Genomic DNA, 27,381 nt, shown 5'->3' with positions numbered 1-27,381 from the left:
AATATTAAATACCAGTAAGAAGAGTGTTTCAGAAATCCTAATGGAAACATTTTTGTGGTTTATAGTTTTTGCATCAGCTTGTGCTCAGGTGGAGCTGGCAATGTTATTGATATTTGTATCAACTAATCAATGTGTTTATTCTACTTTTGAGCATTCTCAGCATTAAGACAAGCACTTGGTAGGAAGCCATGATTTCTCTGCTCAGGAAGTTTACAATCCTGGTGAGACATAACGAATAAACAAGAAACAGAAGCACGTAGATGACCTTGCATAATAACTATGAGCAGCAATCAACAGAGAGGTGAAGTGGGGTGAAAATAGGCTTCAGAAACCTCTAGAAATACTTTCTTAATAATAAAAAATAATTTAAAGGAATACTAATGAAAGAAACACAGGGGCAGTTGATCCTTTGGATAATGGAGGCCAAGTTACCAGGTAGGAATCAGCCTTGAGAGATGGGCTTCCCATTTGACGGAATAAGGAAAAATCAAATTAAACTGAGATTATGGGGGGAGCTGATGGAGGTTCTCGACAGATACAGGGCTTAGACTTATTTGGCAAGAAAGAGGAAGCCATCGATGTGTTTGTCCATCTCCAGTTCATCTTTGACATGAATGTTATCCAAACGTAAGTATGGTTATAAAATAATTTAAGAATCTACTTCTAGCATGTTTTCCAGACCTCGCACCTCACCAGTCTCATTTCTGGTCATTCCACTGTATCTACATCACACACACACACACACACACACACACACACACACAGCAGCCATACGCAGGCTGCTGCCCTAATACGCCCCATTTCACGCCACTCCAGCAGTAATACGTTCCCTTTTACATCTCTGTGCTTTTCCTGATCTGGCACTGTAATCCCACTAGGTTTTTACTTTAACAAGTAGTTCTCAGTTCTTGAAAACTCCACTTAAATTCCCAAATGTGTGATTTTTATTCTAAATCAGAATTAAAAGCAAAAACTTTTTGTTCATGTCAAAGTTCAGAAAACTAGGGCCTACGGGCTAATCTAGCGCATTGTCTGTTTAAAAAAAAAAAAAGGTTCTTTTTGGAACACAGCCTTGCTCACTTGTTTATTTACTATGGCTGTTTCTGTTCCATAATATAGAGCTGAGTAGGTGTCACAGGGATTGCATGGTCCAAAAAAACCTAAAATATTTACTATATGGGTATTTAAAGTAAAAGAATGCCCGCCCTGGTTTGTGGTTTATGTCTGTGTTGTAAAACTCACCATGCTGTTTCACAAATATTTATTTATGTATGCTTATCACACATAAATTAAGTCAGCAACTGTTCCACAAATCCCTGTTTAAGCTAAATCCTGCCTCGTTCTTTAAACTTACTGATTTACCTGCATCCCCTCCAATCTCTACTGCCCTGTATTCAGTTACTTTTAGACTCTGAAAGCATTTTTAACTGAACACCCTTACACAAGTCCCCTCTGTCCAGAAGGATGTTCATTCTGCCATTCACAAGACAGGCTCCTTGTCACCCTTCCGGTTTCATCTTAATTATTATAGCCTTTAAAAGGCCTCCTCCCTGACCATCGTATGTGGGCCCTCACCCCCTCCTCCACTCCTGTCATCATTATTCTCTATCAGAATACCTGATTCACCTAATTCTTACCACTTAACAGAAGTGATACTATCTGTTTACATTTTTCCTTGCTTCTTGTCTCAGTACTTTGTGACACTGTAATTTCCACGGGACTGAGCAATATATTGGCTTTTTCACCCCTGTATCCTCAAGTGACCTAATAATTCCACCTCAGACACTAGCATAGTTTCTGGTTCTGACACAGATAAACCTCTAAGTAGGCTAAGCAAGAAACAAAAAGACACAAATTAACAATTCAGAAATGAAAGAGAGGATGCAACTTCAAATCTCACAGACATTAAAAGAATAGTAAGCGAATATTACACTTACACCTAAATGTGATAACATAGATTTCAGAGACAAAGTATTTGAAAATCACAAATTAGCAAACCTGACAAAGAAGAAATAGAAATGTTGAATAAGCTTTTATCAATTAAAGAAACTGAAATTATAATTAAATATTATGCTAAAAGAAAATTCCATGCACAGATGTCTTCACCAGTGAATTCTACCAAACACTTAATAAATAATAAAAATTTCAAAGCTATTAAAATAAATTTTATCTCTAAAATAAACTGTATCATATATTAATTTTAAATTACTGTAGCATGTTAAATGTGTATTTGCCTGAGTCAGTGAACTTTTTTTATGTAGACCTTATTATTTTATAGTAGTTTTAGATTCAGAGCAACATTGACAGGAAAGTACAGAGATTTTTCACGTAACCCCTTCCCCTACACATGCACAGCCTCCCCCATGAACAACATCCCCCACCACAATTGTACATTTATTAAAATTAATGAATCTACATTGACACATTATACCATTCAAAGTCCATGATTTACATTAGGGTTCACTCTTGGTACACAGTCCATGAGTTTGGACAAATGTAAAATGTATTCATCATTACAGTATCATACAGAGAAACTTCACTGCCCTAAACTTCCTCTGAGCTCTGTTATTCCTCCCTCCCCACTGCCCCAGCTTGACAGTGAATGATCTCTTTTCTGCTTCCAAAGTTTTGCATTTTCTAGAATGTCGTGTAGTTGGAATCACACAGTATGTTGCCTTTTCAGATTGGCTTCTTTTTACTCATCATATGCAATTAAGTTTCTTCCATGTCTTTTCATGGCCTGATGGTTTGTTTCTTTTTAACCTGAATAACATTCCATTGTCTTGATGTATTACAGTTTATTTATTCCTTCATCTAGAGAGAGACATCTTGGTTGCTTCCAAGTTTTAGCAATTATAAATAAAGCTGCTATAAATATCCATGTGGAAGATTTTGTGGAGGCATAAATGTTTCAACTTCTTTGGGTAAATGCCAACGAGCACAATTGCTGGATGATATGATTTAAGAGTATGTTGACTCCTGAAAGAAACCACCAAACTATATTCCACAATGTCTTTACCATTTTGCATTCCCACTGTCAATGAATGAGAGTTCCTGTTTGCCACATCCTCAACATATTTGGTGTTGTCAGTATTCTGGACTTTGGTCATCCTGACAGGTGTGTAGTGGCATCTCTTTTTTGTTTTAATTTGCATTTCCCTGGTGACATAACACAGACTATCTTTTCAGATGCTAATTTGCCATCGGTATATCTTCTTTGGTGAAGTGTCTGTTAAGATCTTTGGTGTATTTTTTTTAATCAGTTTGCCTTCTTATTGCTGAGTTTTAAGAGTTCTTTATATATTTCGGATAACAGTCCTTTATCAGATGTGTCTTATGCAAATATTTTCTCCCAGTATCTTGATGTATCTCAACTCCTTCTCATTCTCTTGATGTTATCTTTCTCAGAAGTTTTTAATTTTAATAAACTCTACTTTATCAAATATTTCTTTCATGGATCATATCTTTGGTGTTGTATCTAAATTGGTGAAATTTTTATACTTTCTCAAAATGTGTTTAAAATAGGAAAATAAATCCACACTGAGATGGAAACGTTGGACAGTGAGCTAGACATTCACCAAAGAAGTGAAGAAATCTGCAAAGTGAATATAGCATAAAGCAATCGCCAACCTTGTCCCTGTCGTTGAACGCCAGAACGGGAGCATAAGCTTGGGGTGAACGGCTCACTCACTCAGAGCTGGCAGCTGAGAGCCAGCAGCCAGCCACCCTGCTCACAGCCAGGGGAATAATCGTTTTCAGGGCCAGGGGACGCTCACTATACTGTAACTGAAGTAATTCTGCTCGGTGTATTGTTTGATTTGCCTCATTCTTTAAAGTAATAAATTTCCAACTGTCATAAGTTCTAGTCCAGAAAATGGCAGTTAAAAGAAAAAATTAGGGCAAATACTTGAAAACTATTAATAAATCTGCCTTTTAGAAATTATAAGCATCAAAATCACTGAAAATAGCAAAAATTGAGTAATATGTTTGTAGAAACACAATTATTTATTATAAGTAAAGTAATTCGGTCAAAAGGATTTTTCTGTCAAGTGTCTTACATTGTTATATTTTTCAGCAACCTTGGAGGTCTAACATGTCACCACATTGCTCTTACGTCACCTTGTTACTCTGCAAACAATGGCAGTTAAACTAAGAAGTGAATGGTAGGTGGTCCAAGCTGAGGGTTTTAGAGGATACACAGCCTCTGGCTCAGACAACAGCCTTAGAAGCATAACCCTATAGGACCTCCTGTAGGAGAGGGTTACTTCTAAATAAAAATCTATTTCTATACTGAAGAGCTAATTTATCTGAAATATCTATGTATTAAGAAATATTTCTAGGAGAGTAATCATTTGGAATTAACTATTCAGTGTTATTTATTACACTTTTCATTGTGACATTTTCTTATTTAAACTAAGGAAAAATATATTGTCCACATTACAAATACACAAGAAAACAAATACTCTTGTTCTTTAGTGATTAATGATAAGGACAATGTTGGCTACAAAGGGAAAACGTGACCTGATTTGTAATTTTGTTTTGTGAATTAATAACTCATTGAATTGAGTCAAAACTTGAATTGACTCAAGGACGTAATCTCAACATTTCCACAGTGGAAAAAAACAAAAAGTCGATAGAAAGCTATACTGTTTGAGTGATTTGTTACTTGGAATGTTCAGTGTATATACTCAAATTCAAAATATACCTAGGCTGTGGTATATGGCACTTTTTTCTGAAAAAAGATATTTATTTGTTACATAGAGAGCTAAGATCAGAATATATATTACTAAAACAAAGAGTGTGTCATTTACAAACACAGAAATTAGGGTAGGTTACCAGGATTATGTCTGTACTGTGAAATGCAAACAAAGAAACAAACTTACCTATTAGGAATATATTCTTATTTCTTATTGCTGTTAATGTTATTGCTATTTCCTCAAGAGAAAGCTCATCCACACACATTGACACATAAAGAAATGAAGGTCAGTATCAGTGGGGCCATGGGAACCTGCGATTTACAGCCTGTTGACCAGGAGTAGAGGTAGCGATTTTGACTTGTGACTGGCATCAGAAGTCCAAGGAGGGGCTTGTGGGAAACTCCAGGCCATGGCTGGTCAGTAAGAAGCACAGACTTTCAACTGGTTTCTGAAAGGGGAGGTTGACTGTACCCATAACCTGTGAAATGTGAGGCTATCTCTGAGCATGTAGTGTCAGAATTGAGTTGAATTCCTCATTGGTGTGGGGAACCTCCACTCCACACACCAGATACTGAGTCTCAGAATACCTAGTTTATTTATTTATGTTTAAATTTTTAAATGGAGGTACTGGGGATTGAACCAGGCTAAGAATGCCTCTACCAATGAGCTATCCCTCGTGTAGTGTTCTTGTAGGAGAGACCCAGAGAGCGCTCACCACTTCTGCCACGAGGACCCAGTAAGAAGAGGGCCATCTCTGGACCAGGCCGTGGGCCCTCACATGACCTGACACCTGCAGGTGCCCTGATCTGACACTTCCCAGCCTCTGGAACTGTGAGAAGGAAATTTCTGTTGTGTAAGTCACCGCGTCTTATCATATTTTTGTTATAGCAACCCAAACGGACCAAGACATGGCTACACAGTGAAAAAAAAACATTTTACAAGAAATACTGTAATCAGGGGTATTTGCTTACTTCCAAACAATAGAGCAAAGATATAAAGATGTAATTTTCTTAAATACTAGTTAATTTGTGACCAAATAGTAATTTCTGAAATTCCACTACAAAAATATCACTGGCAACTTTGTAAACTAATGTAAACATATGATAAATAATTAATAGCTATTATTTATTCTCAAACTGTAAGAGAAATGTGTATATTCTTTCTTAAGGGAATTTAAAAAATGAGACACACTGTTGCTCTATGATACTAGGAACCCCTTTATGTGGCAAGTACATAGGGAAGGCTTTTATAAAAAACCCTGTCAAGATATGGAAGATGCTTTGGGAAAGAGAAGACTGACTTGCTCAGAGGGCCTATGATGGACCAAGTAACATGCATGGGGCTTTACACGTTCAACGTCATTTAGGCTTAACAACAAGGATCCTATGAGTTTATTAACTGTGCCCATTTCATAGATTAGTGAATTGTGTATCAAAAGGTAGAAATTCACCCAAGATCATACAACTAATAATTAGAGGAGTGCAGTTCAGAACCCATTTCTTTCTGACCCCAAAGCCCAGGCATTTTACAATACGTGTATCCCAAATGTAACTTTAATTCTCACTGTCATGGGTAAGCCAAGATCCACTGCCTTACTCTTTTATACTATTCATCTATTGGCGATGAGTTTTTGATTTCTGTCCTTTGCTAATTCATCTCCTTAACACAAACAACTCTCTTTTTTTTGGTTTCCAGTCTTACGTCATAAATGATCACTGTTTCTGTCTGAAATCTAAACTACTTTTAGCATTCACATCACTCTTTTTTGAGCTATGCTCCCTTTTAGCACCAAATAAAGATGTTCTTTTCCAGAGGAGAGGGCCTCCCCAACTTCAGCTAGTTTTCAACCAAACACTGTATTTTTAATAGAATTAATAGCCCACAAAGTGTTTTTCTCTCATCAGCACATAGCCCCAAAATACAGTTTGAGATTACGATTCCTCGGTTCATAAGCCATTTCACTGGAAAACAACAGTGTAAGAACCATATTGCATTTGGATTTTAAGCAGCCTGAGTTTAAAAAGCAGAAACTCTCATGTCCTTTCAGGGAGCAATTCCTCTGAGTCATTCCTGAGCAGTGGCTTTGCATCACTGCTCCACTGCAATATAATGATCTTCAGATGCCTAGTTGCCTCAAAGGAAACATCTTTAATTGGAGAAAGGAGGAGAAAAAAACATTTGGGCCAAGTTTTCTCAGAGGATCTTAAACTGCTTTTCACAGCTGATTTATAAGTTTGTCTCTTCGCCTGCTCTTTCCAGAACCCTCACAAATGCATATGCACATAATTTTCTTTCCAAGATTAGTCATTTATAAAGAAATCAATTATTGTTACCAAAGCGATCCACAACTGCATTTTACAAGCTGGCAGTGTCACAGGCAATGCAGTCAACCAGAAACACGTGAGGGCATTAGGTGGTGTGCCCAGCATTCTCCTTGCTGGTGGCCAGGTTGAGCCAAGAACTTAATGTGCTTCCAGGAATATCAATTGAAAACTGTTTTGCTCGTGTCTTTTTTAAAAAAATTAGATCAAATTTCAGACGTCAAATTGAACTCCCTAAAACTGAATTCAGACCATAGTCATCCCTCACCCAGGTCAGTTCTGTAAAGTCTTCTGACAGGTCATCCCAAATCTCCTCCTGGCACCCACAGATGACTCTCCATTATTATGTGAATTGAAACACATCATTCTCATTTTGCCTGCCACACCAAGATCAAAAAATCTGCCCCTGCCTACAAGACCCTAAGTAATGACCTGGTTCCCAGCTGCCTCTGACGCCTCACTTCCACCAACTCCCCCTCTCACTCATGCACTTTCAAAACACTGGTCTCCTTGCTAATTTTTTTTTTCAACTTGCAAGACATGTTACCATCTTGGGCTCTTGCATTTGTGTTTCCTCTGCCTGGAATGCACTTGTCCAAAATATTTAATTAGCTAGCTCTCTATTTCATTAAATTATCTGATCAACGTCATCTTTCAGACATGACTTCTCTAATCATTTCCATCATGTTCCATGCACCTTTTCTGCATTCGTTTTTATTTCTAGCACTTATCACTGAGTGACGTAACATCTATGTGTTGATTATCTCTCTTACATTAGACTATAAGCTCCCCATGAGAGCTTCATCACTGCAGTCCCAAGACCAAGAATATCTCCAGAAACATATAGTATATGTTGAATTCGTGAACAGGTGAAAAATAAAATTAGTCAAAAATTATTTATAAATTGAAATTCCAATTTATGGTTTAGTTCATAGCTTTTAATGTTGTTTACCCACGATCCATCCCCCCCTTCTGAAATAGTTTCTCTTTTGAACTGCTCTTATCAATTGAGTGTAAACTTGGTAAAATTATAAATTATAAAATATAAAATAAATGCCTCCAGCATTCATCCAAGACTTGGATACAAAAACAAACTGCAACAATCTGACTCCCTATCCCTGAGACTGAATGTGACCCTAGTAACCCTCAATCAAAAACAATTGTAGCTGATCCAGTCCATTATTGTCTTTTGAAGAGATATGCAGAGGCAGATACCATATCCAGCATTTATTATTTCTTCTTCCTTTTTTCTTTTAACATTTTTTATTGAGTTATAGTCATTTTACAATGTTGTGTCAAATTCCAGTATATGTCTTCTTCCGTTTTGGGAGCTATGCAATGTTCTTCTATAGGTTTTCCCTTTCTTGCCCACCTTTTTCATGTGGGTTTGCTGTGATTAACCAGAGTCAGTTTCTGTTCCTTACAATCTAAAATCTAACACACATGATAAGCTCATATTCAATGAACAGAAAGTCTCCTAACGCCCTTCTGTCTCCTTCTCATCTCTCCCGCCCACTGTGTGTGCTCCAGACACGCTTTCCAGTATCCAGTAGTTGTCCCCCAGCTATTCAAACCCTCCCTTTCTGGTGACATGCCCCATAAGCGCCCTTTCCAGTGCTTTTAATGTTTAAACATCATTTTTCCTTCCTCCCTTCTAGCACTGTGTACTCAGAGCTGCTGAACTGAAGTATAAATTAAGAAGTAATCAATGATCAAGCCAAAATACACCCAGTTACCGATAAACAATAGCTTCTTAAATCTTGTCAGGTGTACTTGCATTTCTTTAAAAACAGACTACTGTTACTTAAAGTGAATGTGTTTGTTAAAATTTCAGGATGACAAAGTGAAGAATTTTAGATAGTCTAAGGCAGATAAACAAGATTGTACTGTGTAGCACAGGGAAATATACACAGGATCTTGTGGTGGCTCACAGCAAAAGGGAATGTGACAATGTATGTATGTTCACATATAACTGAAAAATTGTACTCTACACTGGAATTTGACACAACGTTGTAAAACGACTATATCTCAACAAAAAAAGTTATAAATAAATAAATAAATAAATAAATAAATAAATAAATAATTAAGTTGCCTCACTCGAGTAACCCCCTGATCTCATCACAGTTCAGTTAGCGATAAACAGAGGACCAAGACAGGACAACTTATCCATCAATTAAACAGATTTTAGTTGAACTACTCTTGAGTGAGTACATAAAGCATACAGACCCACTGCAAATGTGATTCACAGACCAACTACGGCTAATGCACTCCAAGGGGCCCCTCAGTCACCTGGGTTTTGGGGGATGGGGGCAAAACCAATGATTTGTTTCCAACCAGAAGATATGGCAAAGGAAATGGAATATGAATGCTCTTAATTAGGTCATATAAGACTCCATCTTATCAGAATGAGAGACAGAGAGAGAGAGACTCCCTTGCTGGCTTTGAAGATTTAAGCTTCCACTTTGTGAGAAGGTCTGAGAGAGAATGATGCAGCAAGGACCTATGGGGCCTCTAGGAGCTGGGGGTTTGGGGGGACAGGCAACGAGAGCCAGGAAGAAAGTAGAGACTTCAGTCCTACAACCACAAGGAGCTAAATTCTGCCAACAACACATGTGAGCTTGGAAGAGGAGCTCATGCTCTGGAAAAGAGTGCAGCCTGGCAGACACCTTGATTGAAGCCTTCTGAAACATGAGCAGCTAGACCTTGCCTAGAGAGATAATAAGTGCACTTTGTTTTAAGACACTACACTTATGATACTTATGATAATATATTACACAGCAATAGAAAACAAATACACTAGTATAGCAAGGAGACAAGAAGATAAAAAGCATGCCTATAGAAGAACTAACATAGATCGTGGACTTAGTATATGCATTGCTCTTATACTTACTGGTGTTTCATGGCCATTTCAAAGCACTGATGTAAGGATTAAATCAGGAATTTTTTGTACAGAAATGAATCCACAAATGACAAATGCTGGAGAGGCTGTGGAGAAAAAAGAACCCTCCTACGCTGCTAGTGGGAATGCAGTTTGGTGCAGCCACTGTGGAAAACAGTACAGAAATTCCTCAAAAGACTAGGAAAAGACTTACCATAGGAACCAGTAATCCCACTCCTGGGCATATATCCAGAAGGAACCCTATTTCAAAAAGACACCTGCCCCCCAGTGTTCATAGCAGCACTATTTACAATAGCCAAGACATGGAAACAGCCTAAATGTCCATCAACAGATAACTAGATAAAGAAGATGTGGTATATTTATACAATGGAATACTATTCAGCCATAAAAATGACAACATAACACCATTTGCAGCAACATGGATGTCCCTGGAGAATGTCATTCTAAGTGAAGTAAGCCAGAAAGAGAAAGAAAAATACCATATGAGATCGCCCATATGTGGAATCTTAAAAAAAAAAAAAAGAACATAAATACAAAACAGAAACAGACTCACAGACATAGAATACAAACGTGTGGTTGCCAGGGAGGAGGGGGATGGGAACGGACAAACTGGGAGTTTGAAATTTGTAGATACTGACAGGCATATGCAGAATAGATAAACAAGATTATACTGTATAGCACAGGGAAATGTATACAAGATCTTGTGGTAGCTCACAGCGAAAAAGAATGTGACAATGAATGTATGTATGTTCATGTATCACTGAAAAATTGTGCTCTACACTGGAAATTGACACAACATTGTAAACTGACTATAACTCAATAAAAAATGTTTTAAAAAAAGAGAAAATAAAAAACAATTTTTTTTTGTAAAGAAATGAAGGCTTTGTGCGACTACTAAACATCTCACAACAGTGAGCTTCCTTCTCATTTACTCTGTTGCAACTCAGCGGGTGTCACAGCCCCGCCCATCGCCAGCAGTCAAGACCTTCATTCTGAAGAGTCACCCGCGGCCAAGTCTGAGCCACCGAAAGGGAGGGCTTGTAGTACTTCAGGACCTCCTTCTCCCCCACCCGTTCTCTCACGTGGGAGTGAGGAGTGGGCTCTAGAAATCGTCACTGTCCCAACATGTGTCATCCCCAGCGCTTGGAGACTGGTTGTTACACAGCCGGCACAGAGGTCCACGGAAGGAAGCAGCAGGAGCTTCTTTTCTCATACTCCCTTGCATTTACACAACCTTCTTCCGTGGCTCTTGCTTTTCACAGCAGTCTGTTGGTGACACGGTGCTTGGCTCTTGTCGGCTGGTTATTTGCATTCTGACTTGAACCTAGATTTACTTTCTAGTACTTCGACAACTTGCCAGAGAACCATACCCACGTGAGCTCCCCTGCATCTAAGATAAGAACCCTTGCTATCCAGAAACTGCCACCTTGTTACATTCAGAAAGATGAGGACTGATAACCTACTGCAAGTTCTGCAGCCCGGTACAATCTGAAATCAGCAATGAGTCATTCATGGGTTTCTAGACACAAAATTTTTAATCCAGTGCAATTTTAGTCAACATTATGGCTTAATGGAATGCAAGTGGCTGTGGCATCCTACAGCTCCAATAACTTTCAGGGCTTTAGTAATTTTCTACTGAAGTATATTTTTTAACACACTCACTGAACACATTCTAATTAATTTTCTATTTTTAACAGCTTACAAGTTTAATTGTACCCTTGTATGTCCAGTGGTTATTTCCTTCTCTACAATTCCCTCACACATACTTTCCTATACAGCAACTAGTTTTTGACATTTCTCTCTTTCTTTTTTTGTCATCATTTATAAGTAAAAGCATCAGAAATCTGACCATTCTCAAATTTCTGAGAAGCACTGATTGTATTTTCTCAAATTTGCAATTATAATTTTGAAGAAAAGTGCTTACAGCATAGGACTCTTAGTTCCTCCAAACATAAATGCCAGATTTTTCATTTCTCATCCATGCTACTGGTCTCTTTTAGGCACAATTCTAGTATTGATACTTTCATTTTTGGTTTTGTTTCTATCATTAATCTCAATTCCAATACACAAAATTGTTCCATGGTCTCAGTTCAACTTTAGTTTCATTCACAAATCCAATAGCATCTCTGGTAACCAGCCTCCACCCAGATTTAATTCCTACCCTCTTTCTCCATCTTCTCTTTCAGGAGAAGCTGTACCCCAGTGACAGCACAAAGTACTCCAGAAAATTAAAGAGAATTTGAAGTAAGCTTATTTAAAGGCTCTGTGATGGGGAAGACAGCTTAAATTCTGTGAAGGACTGACTAATCTTAAGTTAACAAAATCTTAAACATAATTTAACATCATCAGTAAATAACACTCATCTAAAAACAGCTCTCCTGAATCAAATATAAATAAAGTACTTAATTTCATAGAACTAACTTTAAAAAAAAAAAGCTATTCAAAAGAATTATTCAACTACAAGAAGTAATGTATTAAAAAATACTTACAATTTCTTTAAGATAGCCAGGAATTCTGTTAACTGCTCTTCAGATTTTTTTGGTCCATATAAAGTAAGACCACCATGTTCTTTTTTAACATGGATAGCTACATTGTGAGAATCATCAGGTTGTTGGGGTTGACTTTCTTCTGTGCCTTCAGCAGGTTTTCTGAACAAAGAAACATAATATTTTATACTGTTGCATTTTGTACAGAAATTACTGACATGAACTCTATTATCAAGAGTAGAAATGCACTGAGATAATTTGGCATTTTAATAATTTATTCCTTTTCAATGCCTTTTTTTTTTTTTTTTGGTCATCAGTAAGGCAATTAAACACATTACTTTAATTATAAAAATTAGTGTATATAAAATATTTTCTATGTACAGAATTTGATTATAGGCATTATAACTGTCCCAAATGATTGTAGCATCTTTCATAATAAATTAGGTGCATGTATTTAGGAAAATATTTCAATGATTAATATGCTTCTTTTACACTCTTAACAGCTGTTTTTCAGTGTTTTTTGGGTTTTTTGCACCAAAGATCAAAGCACATTTTTTAAGCTTTTGCTTCTAACTGGTAAATTATGAAAACCTTGGAAGTAGCCGCCATACTTTATTCTTGTGCTATGGTATGTTATACACTCAAGTCCCGAAGAGAAGGACCATTTTCCATTTATTTTTCCAGCTCAAAGCTTTCCCATTAAGAGGTCACTAATAAACTATGGAAAAGAAATCTAACAAACACTGTCCATCCTTAAGAAAAAAAAATAGTGGAGAAGATGATAAAAACCCAAATAATCATAGATTAGTACCTCTAATTATATACATGAAAAGATTAAAAGCCAAAATTAATATAAGATGAACATCACGTGGAATAATAATAGCAGTCATCACATTAACATCTAACATATATTTGAGTCCTTTTAAATGTGCGAGCTACTCTGTCAAACATTATACACATACATCACGTTAACACTAACCATGTGAAATAAAAATATATTATCCCTAATTTATAAGATAAAGAAGTTGCTGTTAAGAGTTTAAATAAGTTGTCTAACCATTCACATCCAGTAGAGTCGGATTTTTTTGGTAATCTAAAATCTACAGAATATTAAAGCTTAATAGCAAAACTTATCTGACATACACAGAAAAAAGCCTAGCGTAAGTTACAAAGATAAAATCAAAAGCCAAAATCCATTTTCCCTTCTGCCACTTTCACAGGCCCTCAGCCATTCTATCCACAGAGGCCCAGAACCCTATTTAAAACTCTATCCCTAGTTACTTCTCTAAATAGTAAGTGCAATAAAACTCAGCAATGATGAGGGTTCAGATAGAAAGCAGTTGGCTGCTCTCCTCCACCCAGCCCTGATTCTCAAATGCAAATGAAATAAAGTTTTGATCTTCTAGAGAAGAGAGGTTTGTGGACTGGGGGACAAGGTGGAGGTAGATAAGGCAGATTTTGTGGTGGAAATGTGGAAAGTGAGTTCCCATACACCCAGGATTCTTCTGGCCCAAGTTCATCATATTTGCCCAAAGCAAGAGACTCCTGGAGTTCCTACCTTTATATTGGAAATCTCAAGCCAGCCAGAGGGTTCACAATAGTCCCCAAAGATATTTAAGCCCTTTGAAGCCAACCAGGACATACCAAACCACCAAATCCAGCAGGAACAAATAGATGTTCGTATACATTAATTGATTAATTGATTAAGTTGTGTCTTACGCTCTTTGGAAAATGGTAGAAAGTAATTCTCACTATATTTACTAGCAATAATTCAATATATAAGTTCAAAATGTTCAGTCACATAAAAGTCAAAATTATTTTATGAGAGATTAATAAACAACTGTGCAAGCTGGCAGGGCCAGCAGGAGTACAGGAGGGCACATCTTCTCTAAGGAGCTATGCTGGTAATCTCAGACTTCTCTTTGTTTCTGTTTCACAATTACCTTTAATTTTTAGTAAAGTTTGATACCGTAAAATCTCTGATTCTTGTGAGTTTAATCTGATAATTGAATTGTGTTATTCTCAGGCTTATAAAGTTTTTTTAATACAAATCCTACCTATTACATAATATTTGTGCTATCATGTTATTTGTATATATGTAATAATATTTATGTATCTAAACACTTCTTATGATACAATATTCATTTTAATACAAAATCTTAGTGAACTGAAAACAAAAGTAAACTTTCTTAACATGACAAAAGTACTTGCAAAAAAAAAATACAACAAGTGTTTTACTTAAAGTGAAACATTAAAACTTTGCCTCTGGAATCAGAATTATGTATGCTGTTCTAACCTATTTAATACTGTGGTGGAGGTCCTAGCCATTAAAATTAAAATAGCCACAAAGTATAAGAATTGGAAAAGACTGGTAGAGCTCTTATTTTATAATAGTTTATATACATGGAAAATGCAAAATAATCTACAGATACTAGAATCAGTGAGAGAATTCAGTAAATCTGCTGAGTTAAAGTTCAACATACAAAACAGCAATTTTATTTCTGCCTCTAGGTTCCTTAATATGTAATGCAGGAAGGCAACAACAGACTAATCAGTCTCATAAATGTGTTATTGAGAGCTGTTAAAAGTGGCATGAAGAATTTATACACGTTGTGTAAACAATTATAAGATGCTCATACAGGTGCGAAAGCAGGGGACATACTGCGCTTGTCAGGAAAAGGCAGTGTCTCTCAGAGAGATTTAAGCTGAGACATGTAAGATGACGAGAGACAAAGAGTATCTGCTAAGAAGCTAAAGGAAATTTTTCTAGAGGAGAAACTTCTAAAAATGCTAAATTTTACCCAAAAATATTTTTGCCCTGTCAAATAGGTGTAGCCACTGTCCAACAGATAAATATCCTCTATTAATCTATTCATATTTTTTTAGCATCAGCATGTCCACTGACTTGTTAATTAATTTTTACTCCAAGTCAATGATACTAATGCAAGAAATTATTTATAGAATTGGATAGATACCATAGAGCACTGGTGATTTTGTAATTCTATCCCTTTCTCTGCTATTGACTTTTTAAAGTTTTTGGCATTGTTTTGCACGTTAGCATTGAATCAAGACTTGGAATCAAGCTATCCTAGCAGTCACTGAATTCCTTGTCGCCATGCATGTGCAGTTTTTAAAAGCCAGAGAAGTATTAATTTTATTAAATCTTATTCCTGTGACCCTTGAGTACACACCTCTTTGTGATATTCTGCATGACAAAATGAGAAGTGCAGATAAACGTTTTTGTAGCTTTCCAAAGAAATTTTGGTCTCCAGTAAAATTGCTTCTACTATTATCTGAGTGGCAAGCTAAAGTATCCACTTTCTTTACTGAGCTTCATATTTACTTGAAAGAACCACCAACAGACAAACTATAATAATTGACTTAGATGCTTGGATATGACCTGGATGTTTGGTATATATTTTCTCAAACATGAGTGAAGTGAGATTGTGACTGCAAGGAAGATGCAGTGTATGTTTCCAATGATAAAGTGCAAACTTCCAAGTGAAAATTAGAATTTAGAAAACTTGCATCTATGTCCTTCTGTGAGCTTGACAGCTTCTCAGTACTTAAAGGCTCTTCTGATGAGATTATTTGTGACGATTGTGATTTTTTAAAAAATATTGCATAAAGAAACGTCAACGTTTGCAAGATCTGCACAGCTCAATGAACCAATGTTTTCCAAATGGCCAATGTAAGTATTACAAAATCATACATTGGGAAGAGAGCCATTCATAGTTCAAAATGTACTTTTTACAGATAGTAATGCTTTTAAATTGGCTATATTCTAGATTTTTTTTCAAATGCCTCAGTAAACTCACGTGATATGGATTAGCACTACTGCTAAACAAAATAAAATGAAATTCAGCATATGTTATCTCATTCAGTCCTCTAATATCACTCTCAAGTATGTGCTATAGTTCCTACTTTTGGATGAAGAGACTAAGATTCAAGTTTGAGGTAATTTTTTAAGGCAACATAATTGCTAAATTGCAGACCTGAAATTCAAACCTAGATCTGATTCGTCCAGAGACCATCACAGCACTTTACCCTCCATACATCCTGGCATTCGAGTTCTTACAAACTTTTTTATCGGTCCTCAAAACCTTTCTTTAACCTCCTTCATCACTTTTTTGTAAATACATATACATTTTACTAGGTAGTAGTTAGAGCCAGAGTAATACATGGTTCTAACTAAGATTCTTCCTTAAGATGTTTGCTGTAGGATTCTTCAGTCTTTTTTTTTTTTTTTTAGAAACTGAAGTCATCCTGACTCAAAAATACAAATTAAATCCAGTCACTTTAAGGGCACTAAGTTAACTCTATCTGTTGAGTTAGTCTAATTATCACTAATGCCAAGCCACGGAAATAAATGGGGACAGGTAAATCCCCATCCCCACGAGGAAAGTGAGTAAATTGCAGGCTTTGTGTTTTGCTGAGCAGGAGTGCTGACTCTGCCCCACACATTGCCAATACAGCCGAAGTTAAAATTGAGGACAGCTGAAGGCAAGCTCCGTTATAAGCGCTTGACAGCCAACGTTGGAATCCTGTCCTCTCTTACAACATAAGAAAGAATATTTTAAGGTTAGACAGAGGTAAGCAATATTTCCCTGGTTTTTACTAAATTTAATGTCCTTGACAAGCTCAAAGTCTTCTCTTTCACTTCCAAAAAGCAATAGAAGTTCCACGGTTAAAAGCAAACAGTTGGACTTACTGGTGTTCTATAGAGTAAAGCATCGGTACATTTTCCAGAATACATGGCAAGCTGCGCAAACAAGCACAAAAATCAAGTTGTTTAGAGACGATTATTAACACAGATTTACCTCCTATGGATTAATTGAAATTAAAGTTCAAATCAAAAAGTTGGGCTATCGAAAGACAACTTTTAATAGAACAGTATATTAATATATATTTAAATGATAATCAAATAGCATGTGCTGCCTCTGCTTATCACCTAAACTCCCTCCGGGCGCAGTTCAATTCAGCAAACATTTACCGAACATCCAGCCCAAGCAAAGAAGCGTTCATTGTGTTCATTATCTCAGCTCCCAGGTATGAATCATTTCCATTTTTCCACTTTAATCACCCCACTTTTTCCACCCACAGAACATTGCTGAATTTGTCACACACTTGGGTGATTACAAGTCTACACTGTCTAATTTTAACTGATCTTTGATTCTGCTCAGCATCCTTAAATTAGCTATTTGTCAAGCTCTTCCACAGCCACCCGAATGGCTCTCATCTAGTTCCTTTTCCACCCCATTTCCACATTCTACAGACAGCCTTGCTTCAGCACGAATGCTCCCTGACTGACCGCTGTATAAGAATTAATGATTATTAAACGACTTGAAAAGGAATATAAACACCATTCCAACCATTCAGCTCTAGTGCCACTCAAGCTGGATTTAATTTTAATTTATCAAAGAGAAGAATTAAATGCAGAATTTTCAGAATTTCTCTTTTGATTTTATACTAGTCTCCTCAGGTAGATCCTAACCCCATACGGCTAATCTAAGTAATGAATGGAATTCATTTGGGGGAACAGAAGGGCCAACTTGGAGGCAGGGAGGCCAATTTCCTGGCACCAATAGTACACAACCTGAAAGATGCTCCAAACTTTCAAGTATATCCTTTCGAACCAGAGAAGTGACTCTCTTTGAATCAAAGATGGCTTTTCTCCCTTAGCTGCGTATGGTCCTTGATGAATCAGATTTATAAGAGCAGACATCACCATTTGCATTACTGCTTCAGCTGAACTTAACGATTCCACCATGTCCACTATCTAACTCTTAAATGACGATACCACATTTTTCCATTATTGGGATATCAGTCAGGAATTCCATGCACTACAGATGATGTCAGCTGGGATCTACTGACCTCTTAAAACCTAGATAAGATCCCATGAAAATTCATGAAAAGTGAAAAGCTCTTCCTAAAATTTCAGTTATTTCCTAGGGGATTACATTCTGATGTCACCTCTGCCACCATGCTTCTTCCTTAAACGCTCACTTTACTCCATGTCTTGTTTATCCAGAAGTAAGGCTAACCTTCCCTATATTTCCTCAGCAAAAATAAACTTAAACCAAGTGCTCAGAGCATTTGTAAGTATAGTAGATGGAGTTCATCAAATACTGGGGGTATTTAAAGAGCTTTGCATCACATATGACACAATGTACTTGAAACCCATTAACAGATCTTTCTTTTCTTAAGTGTCCTCACCACCATGCCCAGGACCAGCGGATTCTTCTCACTCAGTGCACATCTTCCTTCAATTATTTCCTGGCTGTTCTCACTTCTTTTCTCCCCTGTTTTTCTCTGCTTTTTCTCCCTCCTGGATGGTTCCACAACTCCAGATTAGAATGTCTCTACCAGGCAGAGCAATTCAGCCTTCCTCAGCCCCTACTCCCAGACACTTCTAACCAAAACCATCAGGAAAGAAGCATCGCAAAAGGTCCTTCCCTCTATCATAATCTACCATTCCTCAGTGGTAGTTGTAAGCATAAATGGCATTTTTTTAGACTCAGACTTGAAGCTTTCTTGTAGCAGTCCACTTTAATGAAGCGAAATCCTTTGCACGTAGGCAGTTTCTACAAATGGCCGTCACTTTGCTACAATAATGCCTTAGGCCACCCAGAGTGTCATTTTTATGCCACAGTAAAGCCTTTAATTTGGGCCACAAAGGATGACAGCACAGCATGGCTGAGGCAATTAGTTAGATTTTCTATAAACTTCTCTCCCTTTCCCTTCATAGAATTCTCCAGAAGGTCAAATTATTGCTCCTGAAATGGCATGACAGTCCTTCATTTCTCCCTTGTATTTCTCTTTCCTTTCTTTCTTCTTTTTCTCTTTCCCCTCTCCCCCCTCCTCTTCATTCCTCCCTTCTTTCTTTCCTCCCTTCCTCCCTCTTTCTTCCTCTTTCTTTCTTTCTTTTCTTCCTTCCTTCCTTCCTTCCTTCTCTTTTCTTTCTTCCTTTCTTCCTTTTTTTCCTCCTTTCTTTCTCTATCTTGATACCCATGGGGGAGATCATCTACAATGTTTAGAAAAAATTATTTTCAGGTTTCTGGTCACAACTACAAAACTGGGCAATTAGAGCATCAGTTAAGATAGCTTCACCAGCATCTGGAGAATCAACAGTGTGAAGACTGTCACATGTGGTCCTCTTTGCCTCAGGGACTCTTCTTATTCTGGCCAACTCTTACTTGTCCTTGAACTTGAACATCCCCTCCTCAGGGACGCTTGCCCTGATCTTCCAGTGCATCATCAGTGGTTAACATAAGCACTCTCAGTGCAACCAGCCCCCGAACCTGTAATCACCTCTGACACCCACTGTGCTTCATTTATCACCTCTTACTCAGGGCCTGTCAGTGCCACCAACCTGTACCTTCTGAACACAGAGACACCGTCTAACTTACACTCGGCACATGGTCAGTGCTCAATACACATTAATTAAAAGAATAAATAAATAAGACTTTCTCATGAAGTTTCTTTCCAGATAGTGTTTTTTGGCTTTTCTTTTTTAGAATAAAATAGTGAAACAGAATTATTCTGGTTTTGACTGTTAAGAAAATACAAGGAATATCTCATTCAATGGATCTCAGAACTTCAGTGAAAATATGGGTTTTATAATTATAACAAGAATAGTTTCATTTGTTTTAATGTTAAATACATATTTTTCAAAAAGCCCATGGCTAATTACCCTGAGGCCAGATCCAAGCTAGCATGAAATAAGCTCTACTTAGACGTAGCTGTAGCACATGGGTAATTTTGACAATGTTAGAAAATGAAATTGAGTCCAAAATCTCAAAAGAAAATCACAAGCTAAAAAAGCAATTTTGCAGAGAGATTTTTTTTTTAAGTCAGTCTATAAGAATCCATTTGTGTAGGTTTTTCAGTTGCTTTCTCTCCAAATGTTTATCTTAATTTTCCAACATTTTCTGCACTCACATTTTTAGAGAGAACTTATAATCCATCCAGGTCATATATGTACTGTTCCAAATGATTGTTTTAAAATGTTTGGGAAACTATACACGTTACAAAGAAGTTCCACATCATTTTAATCCAGATCAAAGCTGCATGTTACCACTGCTTTTAGATCTAGAAGTGAAATTCTGAGCTCCAATTCAAGCAGCTGAGATATCCTAGTTGTCTTTAGAATCTAAAGTCTAAAATGAAGCATCAATTCTTTGCACAAAAGATACTTTGAGAGCTTTCAGAGAGATTGATAATTTAGCCAGCTGAGCGTGAGACTCCTGGACCCATGAGGAACACCCCCAGAAGACTCCTCTGGCCAGGCTGACTTTGGCACATCGGAGAACACCTGGTGGAGCCCTGGGGCTGGGGGGCTAGGAGAATGGCCGCACAGTGCCAAAATCTTTTTGCTCTTCCCAAGTCAAATTATTCCGTTGCAAATAATGTAACGCAAAGTGAGAGAAAATGATTTTGCAAAATATTACCATGGAGACAGGAGAGAAGGGAGCAGGGCACAACCATTAAAACAATGGCACTACAGTTGAGGCTATGACATAAACTTGTTTGAACCAACTAAGCCCAAGATGGTGGAAGATTCAACTTCCAGTAGACCTTGAACCTCATTACATGCTCACTGTAAGACACTAGCCTGACATCTCCCAGGCTGACTATAAAAGACCAAAATGTGGGCGGGTCCCAATTCCTGGAATTCTCTGCTTCCCCCAAATAGCTAGAATAATCTTCCCACTTGTTAGCATGTGAAATTACCCGGCCCATAAAAACTAACCATCTTCAAACCTTGGGGCCTGCCTCTCTCGCCTTCTGAGATGGCCCACACTCTGTCTGTGGAGTGTGTCTCTGTCTAAATAAACTTGCTTTCACTCTACTATGGCTCACTCTTGAATTCTTTCCTATGCAAGACAAGAATCTACTCTACAGGAACACTATTACCTGATTATAAACCTGTCATAACCTATTACAAGTTCTAAATCTGAAATCTTCTTTGAAAATAGCAAGCTACTCACTCTTTTCCTTATGTGATCCTATGCTTAATCAGAATTGAACTTTTTAAGATAATAGATACTGATTGGACCTCATTAAAATGTCCTGAGTAAAAATCTACCAAAGAAATTCCAAAATACCACACTCTGCATATTAAGTGCAGCGTGAGATTTGCTGCTAAATTTAATGAAACAAGCATATTATGAGCGAAGACCCATGCCCAGCTCTGTAGTTTAACTAACTGAAATAAATCCATAGATGAATGAATTAATTTTTTAAAGTATAGGCTAAATTCCCCACCCCCCAAAAAAGTTGCAGTTTAATAGTTTTTTTTCATTTTCTTAAAGGAAAACAAAAATCAAATAGTCTCTAAGTTTGCTACTCAAATTGTGGTCCACGGACCAGGAGCAGCAGCAGTTGGTAGCCTGAGTCTCAGCCCCACCCCAGACCTTCAGAAGAAGAATCTGCATCTTAATAAGCTCCCACTCCTTAACCTCTGGGGATTTGTTTGCAAATTAAAATTTGAGAAGCACTGATCTGAAGTTTATTGAAAGCCATTTTGAAAGCAACAGCAACTTTCTGTTATTGACCCTCAAGGAATGTCATCTCTGTAAATGCTTAGTAATTACCTATTAACAAAAAATGCCCATGAAGGAGAGTTTATTCTACTATCTTCTACAGTATGTCTCTTTGGGTAAAACAAATGAATCCTACATGTATTTGTATTTGTTTATACAAAATAAGTGGAAGTACAGAGATTTCCCATACATCTGCTGCCCCACACACATGCACAACTTTCCATTATCAACATCCTCCACCAGACTAATACATGTGTTACAATTGATGAACCTACATTGAAACATCATCAAACAAAGCCCATAGTTTACATTAAGGCTCACTCTTGGTGTTGGACGCTCTATGGATTGAAGAAATACACAGTGATATATATCCACCATTGTAGTATTATACAGAGTACTTTCACTAAAATTCCTCTCTGCTCCATTTAGCCGTCCCTCTCTTTCCCCTAAACCCTGACAACTGCTCGCCTTTTTACCATCTCCATAGTTTTGCATTTTCCAGAATGTCATACAGTTGCAATTAGACAGTATGCCCCTTTTAGATCGGCTTCTTTCATTTAGTAATATGCATTAAGGTTGTTTCATGTCTTTTCATGGCTTGATGGCTATTTTTTTTTAAGCGCTGAATAACGTTTCATTATCTGACCTAACACAGTTGGTTTAGTCATTCTCCTACTGAAGGACATCTTGATTGCTTCCAGGTTTTGACCATCATAAATAAAGATGCTGTAAATATTTATGTGCAAGTTTTTGTGTGGACGTGTTTTCAACTTGGGGTAAATGCCAAGAAATATGATTATGTGGTAAGAGTATGTTGAGTTTGTAAGAAACCACCAAACTGGCTTCCAAAGTGGTTGTATCATTTTGCATTTTAATGAGCAATAAATGAGAGTTCCTGTTGCTCCACTTCCTTGCCAGCATTTGGTGTTTTCAGTGTTCTGGATTTTGGCCATTCTAATAAGTATGTAGTAAGTGTCTCAGTGTTGTTTCAATTTGCATTTTCCTGATGACACATGAATAGAGCATCTATTCATATGAGGTTGTTTATTTTTTGCTATCATTACTCCATGAAATTTCCTTTTTACAATGTCCTAATTAGATTTCCAAATGCTTTTCTCCTAAAAAAATTTATGAAAAATACCGTGTTAGCTGAGCCATAACCCAGCCATCCTGAGATGTGATCGTTTAGAATAACATATTTTATAGAGATAGGAACCCCTGCAGCTTCTCATTATTAAAGGATATTTTCCTCTGACTCCTCTTTATATGAATACAGTTTTGATATTTTAATACCTAAATGGATTAGTGGGATTGAAATTTTATTTAAACCCAAAGATTTACAAAGATGACAGCTTGCTTCCTTTTTATAAAGCATTTCAGACTTTCTCATGAACACATAGATTCTCTTCTCCCAATATCACTGCATGGTGTCTGTCCCATTAATTTGAAAGAGTTTGATTAAAATAACTTTGTTCTTGTGAGGTAAATAAAGACTCGACCATGCCAATTTTCTGCCCATTCCATTTCCTTTCAGAGCTTCGTTTGGGTGAGTGTTGGGGGAGGTTCAGGTTGCTAATATGACCTTGGTTGGAGGGAGAAGCTCCTCTTGCCTGTGAGCTGCCAGCTGATCATCATCCTGTTCCTGCTACATAGTGGCTGCTGGTCTACTCAGGCCCCTAGACTAGTATCTTTCGAGGGAAGACTGGGTTTTTTTGGCTACCACCTCTGCTCCTGCTGACGACTTTTCACTTGGTTCATCCAGATTTCTACCTTAGTAGCCTGTTCCTCCCCCTCCCAGATCCTCCATCTCTTCAGTCCTGTCAGGATCTCATTATCTCCTCACCAGTGTTCATGGGAACCTCTGGATCCCTTACATGCTAGACACAGGCCAAGTGGAACCAAACGGCATTCGCTCCAGGTTATCCGTAAGCACCTTCCTCCACCAGCACTGTGCTATTATTCTCACTTCATGTTGAACGAAGCCAAATTTAGGTCCTACTGTAACAATAATTCTCGAGAATCACCTAGGGATATTTTTTAAATACTTAGGCATTGGCCCCAAGTCATAGATTCCTATTTACATAGTCTGGGTTGGACAGAGACCTGGCATCTGTATTCCATAAAAGCTCTCCAGGTGACTCTAACGTGCCTCAGGGACGCACCTTCTTCAGCAGCTCTCTGGACGTTTCTGCAGACCTCATATCCTCAAGGTGAGATTCATACCAAGGGCGGGAGTGGATGAAGAGCAACAGTCCTCGAGCTTAGCTAACTTCCTCTCCATCACTCCTTTTCCCCATATGCCCCCATTTTATATCCTCCTGCTTCTCAAAGCAGTATTACCCTTCCTTTTTCTCTGACACCATGATGGTTCATGGGGTGCAGGAAGGGAAACGGTCATACTATTAAAGGAAGATATCATGAGATAATACAAAATATTATCTTCAGTACATGTCTCCCTGAAATACCCGTAACACCAAATAGGAATTTTTATAAAAGCAAAGTACGATATTAACAAGAATACAGGCTTCCTTCTGAATACTTGAATTCTTGTCCCCCTCAAAATCACATTTTTAATAGATGTATCTTTAACATAGGTTTCTACAATTCTGTAGATGTATGTTATGTATGCCCACAGTTATTATAATTTCTTTAAAATTCTCTTCTGGAAATAAACTGATGCAACAATGCACTGATTGAAAATCTACATTGTATGGTTTTAAAAATTTTTTGAAGCAAGTAATGCAGTGTTTTTTTTTTAATTAATTTGTGTGGGGGTGGTTGTTGTTTAACCTGCTTTAAAATAAGGCCGAATTTCTTGAGAGATGGTATAAATCTACATAAAACATCATTGCCGTCTATAGTCCATAATGACAGTAAGAGTTAGTACAATTAAAATCTCCTTCAATGCGTAACTCTGAAGCAGGATGATATTATCCTCTTTTTCTGAGTGAAAACTGAGGGCAGTCAATGCTCAGAGACTGTTCCAAGGCCACGGTGCTGGATTGGGTGAAACAGAGACTCTCCCCCAGGTCTTCCGGATCGAAATTCAGTGCTCTTTTTAAAACAATATGTCTATTTGATTTCCTGTATCTGTGAAAATACCAAAAATTTACTTTCTCTCTGGATGATCCACACACAAAAAAATAAATTTTAAATAATAATCAGAGTTCCAAGCAGCCCTTGATCTCATTCTTGTCATGTACTCAGTTTCTGCTCAAGTGGAATTGTTTGCCTACGTCCCAGCCAGGTCTTCCATTTATGCTCGTTAGTGTGGCATCGTGCCAAGTAGATTTCATGGTTGCCTGAAGCATTTCGTCCATCCTCCCTGCACATGACTGTCTTTCTTCTGTGTTTAGCAAATGCTCTGGCATCAGGTGTTCTCTCCAGCTGCCCACAGCCAGGCAGCTGCCATACTTCAAAGCCCTGCTATTGTATCTGTCACATGACCCTTGAGTTAAATGAATTATAGAGTGTTGAATATGACAATGATAAGACGTAATGGCTGTTGAAGAATAATTTTAATAGTGCAGGCATTTAGTGTCTGCTAAGCTTCATGTTTCCTCATCGATTTCATTCTGCCAAAAGCTTCTCTGAGGTACCAGAGCTCTGTGCCCACCATCCGGGCACATACAACTTTATCACGACTTTTACATGAGGGACCAGTTTGAGCTGAGCCTAGAGGAGATTTATAATTTCTTAATATATTTATGGACTTCTGTTTTAATTCTGTTTAAGATATTTTTATTGTTACTTTAGAGCAGACTTTTTGCTGGCAGAAAAAATATAAATCATTTGAAATCTTGTTTTACTATTCCTTGATTTTTTAAAACTATTTTGAAACAATTGTAGATTCTAAGAAAGTTGTGTAAGAGAGGTCCTGTATACATTTCCCTTCATTCCTTAAATTTCAAAGTAAAACTCTGAAGTCAAATTCCAAGTGGTTAAGAAGTCAGATTTGAACCACCAACCACTAATTCACTCTAAGAAAAACGCATTCCAACTGGCAGAGTGAAATCCTCTTATAAGGGCTTTCTAACACTCTTGCTTAATGTATTTATCAGTCAACTTTGGGGAGATATTATCAATAGGTATTTCCTAAGTACATGAACAGGCAATTCACCCAAGAGTTCAAATGGCCAATAAACAAACAAAACAGTGCAACTTACTAAAAACAACAAAGAACAGGAAAGCAAACCAATGAAATAATTTTGGTCATCAAATTCCATCATTAAAAATAACGTGTGATCCTGTCAAGGGCAGTTTGAGACAAACTTTCTATTGCACTAATGGTTGGAGTAAAAGAGGCAAAAACTCGTCTGAAACCAATTTTGCAGTAACTATTAAGTATCTCAAGGATGTTCAGACCCACCCACACACCAGGCAAAAAGGGCCGGGGCAGGGGGTGGAATTCTAGTTTTCTCCATATAATGTATTTATCAGTAATTTTTCCTCTCTACTTTTAGGTATTCCCAAATACTTTTATATCTGGGGAAAAAAATTACATGCCAGTTTTTAAAATAAAATCATCATCTTCAGAATATCAGTTGCACTACCCACTCCCCAAACCTTAGCTATGAGAAACTAAGACACAGAAAATTCATTTTGATGAGTCATACCACACATTCGTATGTATGTGATCTGATTTTATACTCAAGATAACACAGTGAAGTAATCTAGCATCTGAGTATCAGCAAAGCCTTTTGCTTCAGTTCCACCAACTTGGTGGGAGTCTGACCCTCAAGCAAATTATTTACTCTCACCAAGCCAACCTCCATGTCTCCATCTGTAAAATGGGAATGGCAAAAGGCCATTCAGAAGATTAAATAAAACAATTTATGTAAAGCACAGTCCCTGGTACAGAGCAAACATTTCCTAAATGTTAACGGCTCTTGGAAGAATTTCCTCAAGTCAATAAAGATTCTTTAACACATGACTTTAAGTAGCTATAGAAAATGAATATTCCATAATGTAACCATTTCAACACAGGACAGTACTTGAATTTTCTGCTATTACAAATAATCCTATACTACATTGTGATGCTATACATAACCTTTGACTGCCTCTCTGATTATTTCCTTAGTAAATATTTTTGGAAGTGAAATTACAAGGTTGAAAAGTATATACAAATTTTAACTTTAATTTTTTTTTAAAAAACCCCACAATTTCAAGCTCATTTAAAAAAATTTTTAAAAACAGATGTACCTAGAGGAAAAGTGAAAATTCCTCCTGCTCTCTGCAAAAATCAGTGTTTAGAGTGTATCCTTTCTGTCCTTTTGTATGCCTTTATAAATAATACACAAATACACAAAGCTGCTTTTTGTTTTTGGTCTTAACTGAGATCATTCTATACATGTTGCTTTAAAGTTTGTTTTTCACTTATTTCTTGGACCTTTTCTTATGCCAATACATATAAATCTACAGGAACACACACAA

General features: G+C 37.2%; 1 protein-coding gene across 1 annotated transcript in view; it reads right to left on the bottom strand.

Annotated features, from left to right (window-relative positions):
- CNBD1 (cyclic nucleotide binding domain containing 1) overlaps positions 1-27,381 on the bottom strand; it is a 210,926-nt gene that overhangs the window by 157,040 nt on the left and 26,505 nt on the right. The window contains exon 5 of the mRNA XM_010952168.1: positions 12,407-12,565. Coding sequence (XP_010950470.1) covers positions 12,407-12,565 — 159 coding nt within the window. The remainder of the gene's footprint in view (positions 1-12,406; positions 12,566-27,381) is intronic.

The sequence above is a fragment of the Camelus bactrianus genome, chromosome 29 (genome assembly GCF_048773025.1).
Source record: "Camelus bactrianus isolate YW-2024 breed Bactrian camel chromosome 29, ASM4877302v1, whole genome shotgun sequence".
Taxonomy (NCBI): Eukaryota; Metazoa; Chordata; class Mammalia; order Artiodactyla; family Camelidae; genus Camelus; species Camelus bactrianus.
Note: the sequence above shows the minus strand (reverse complement) of the source record. Positions and strands in the feature narration are given on the sequence as shown.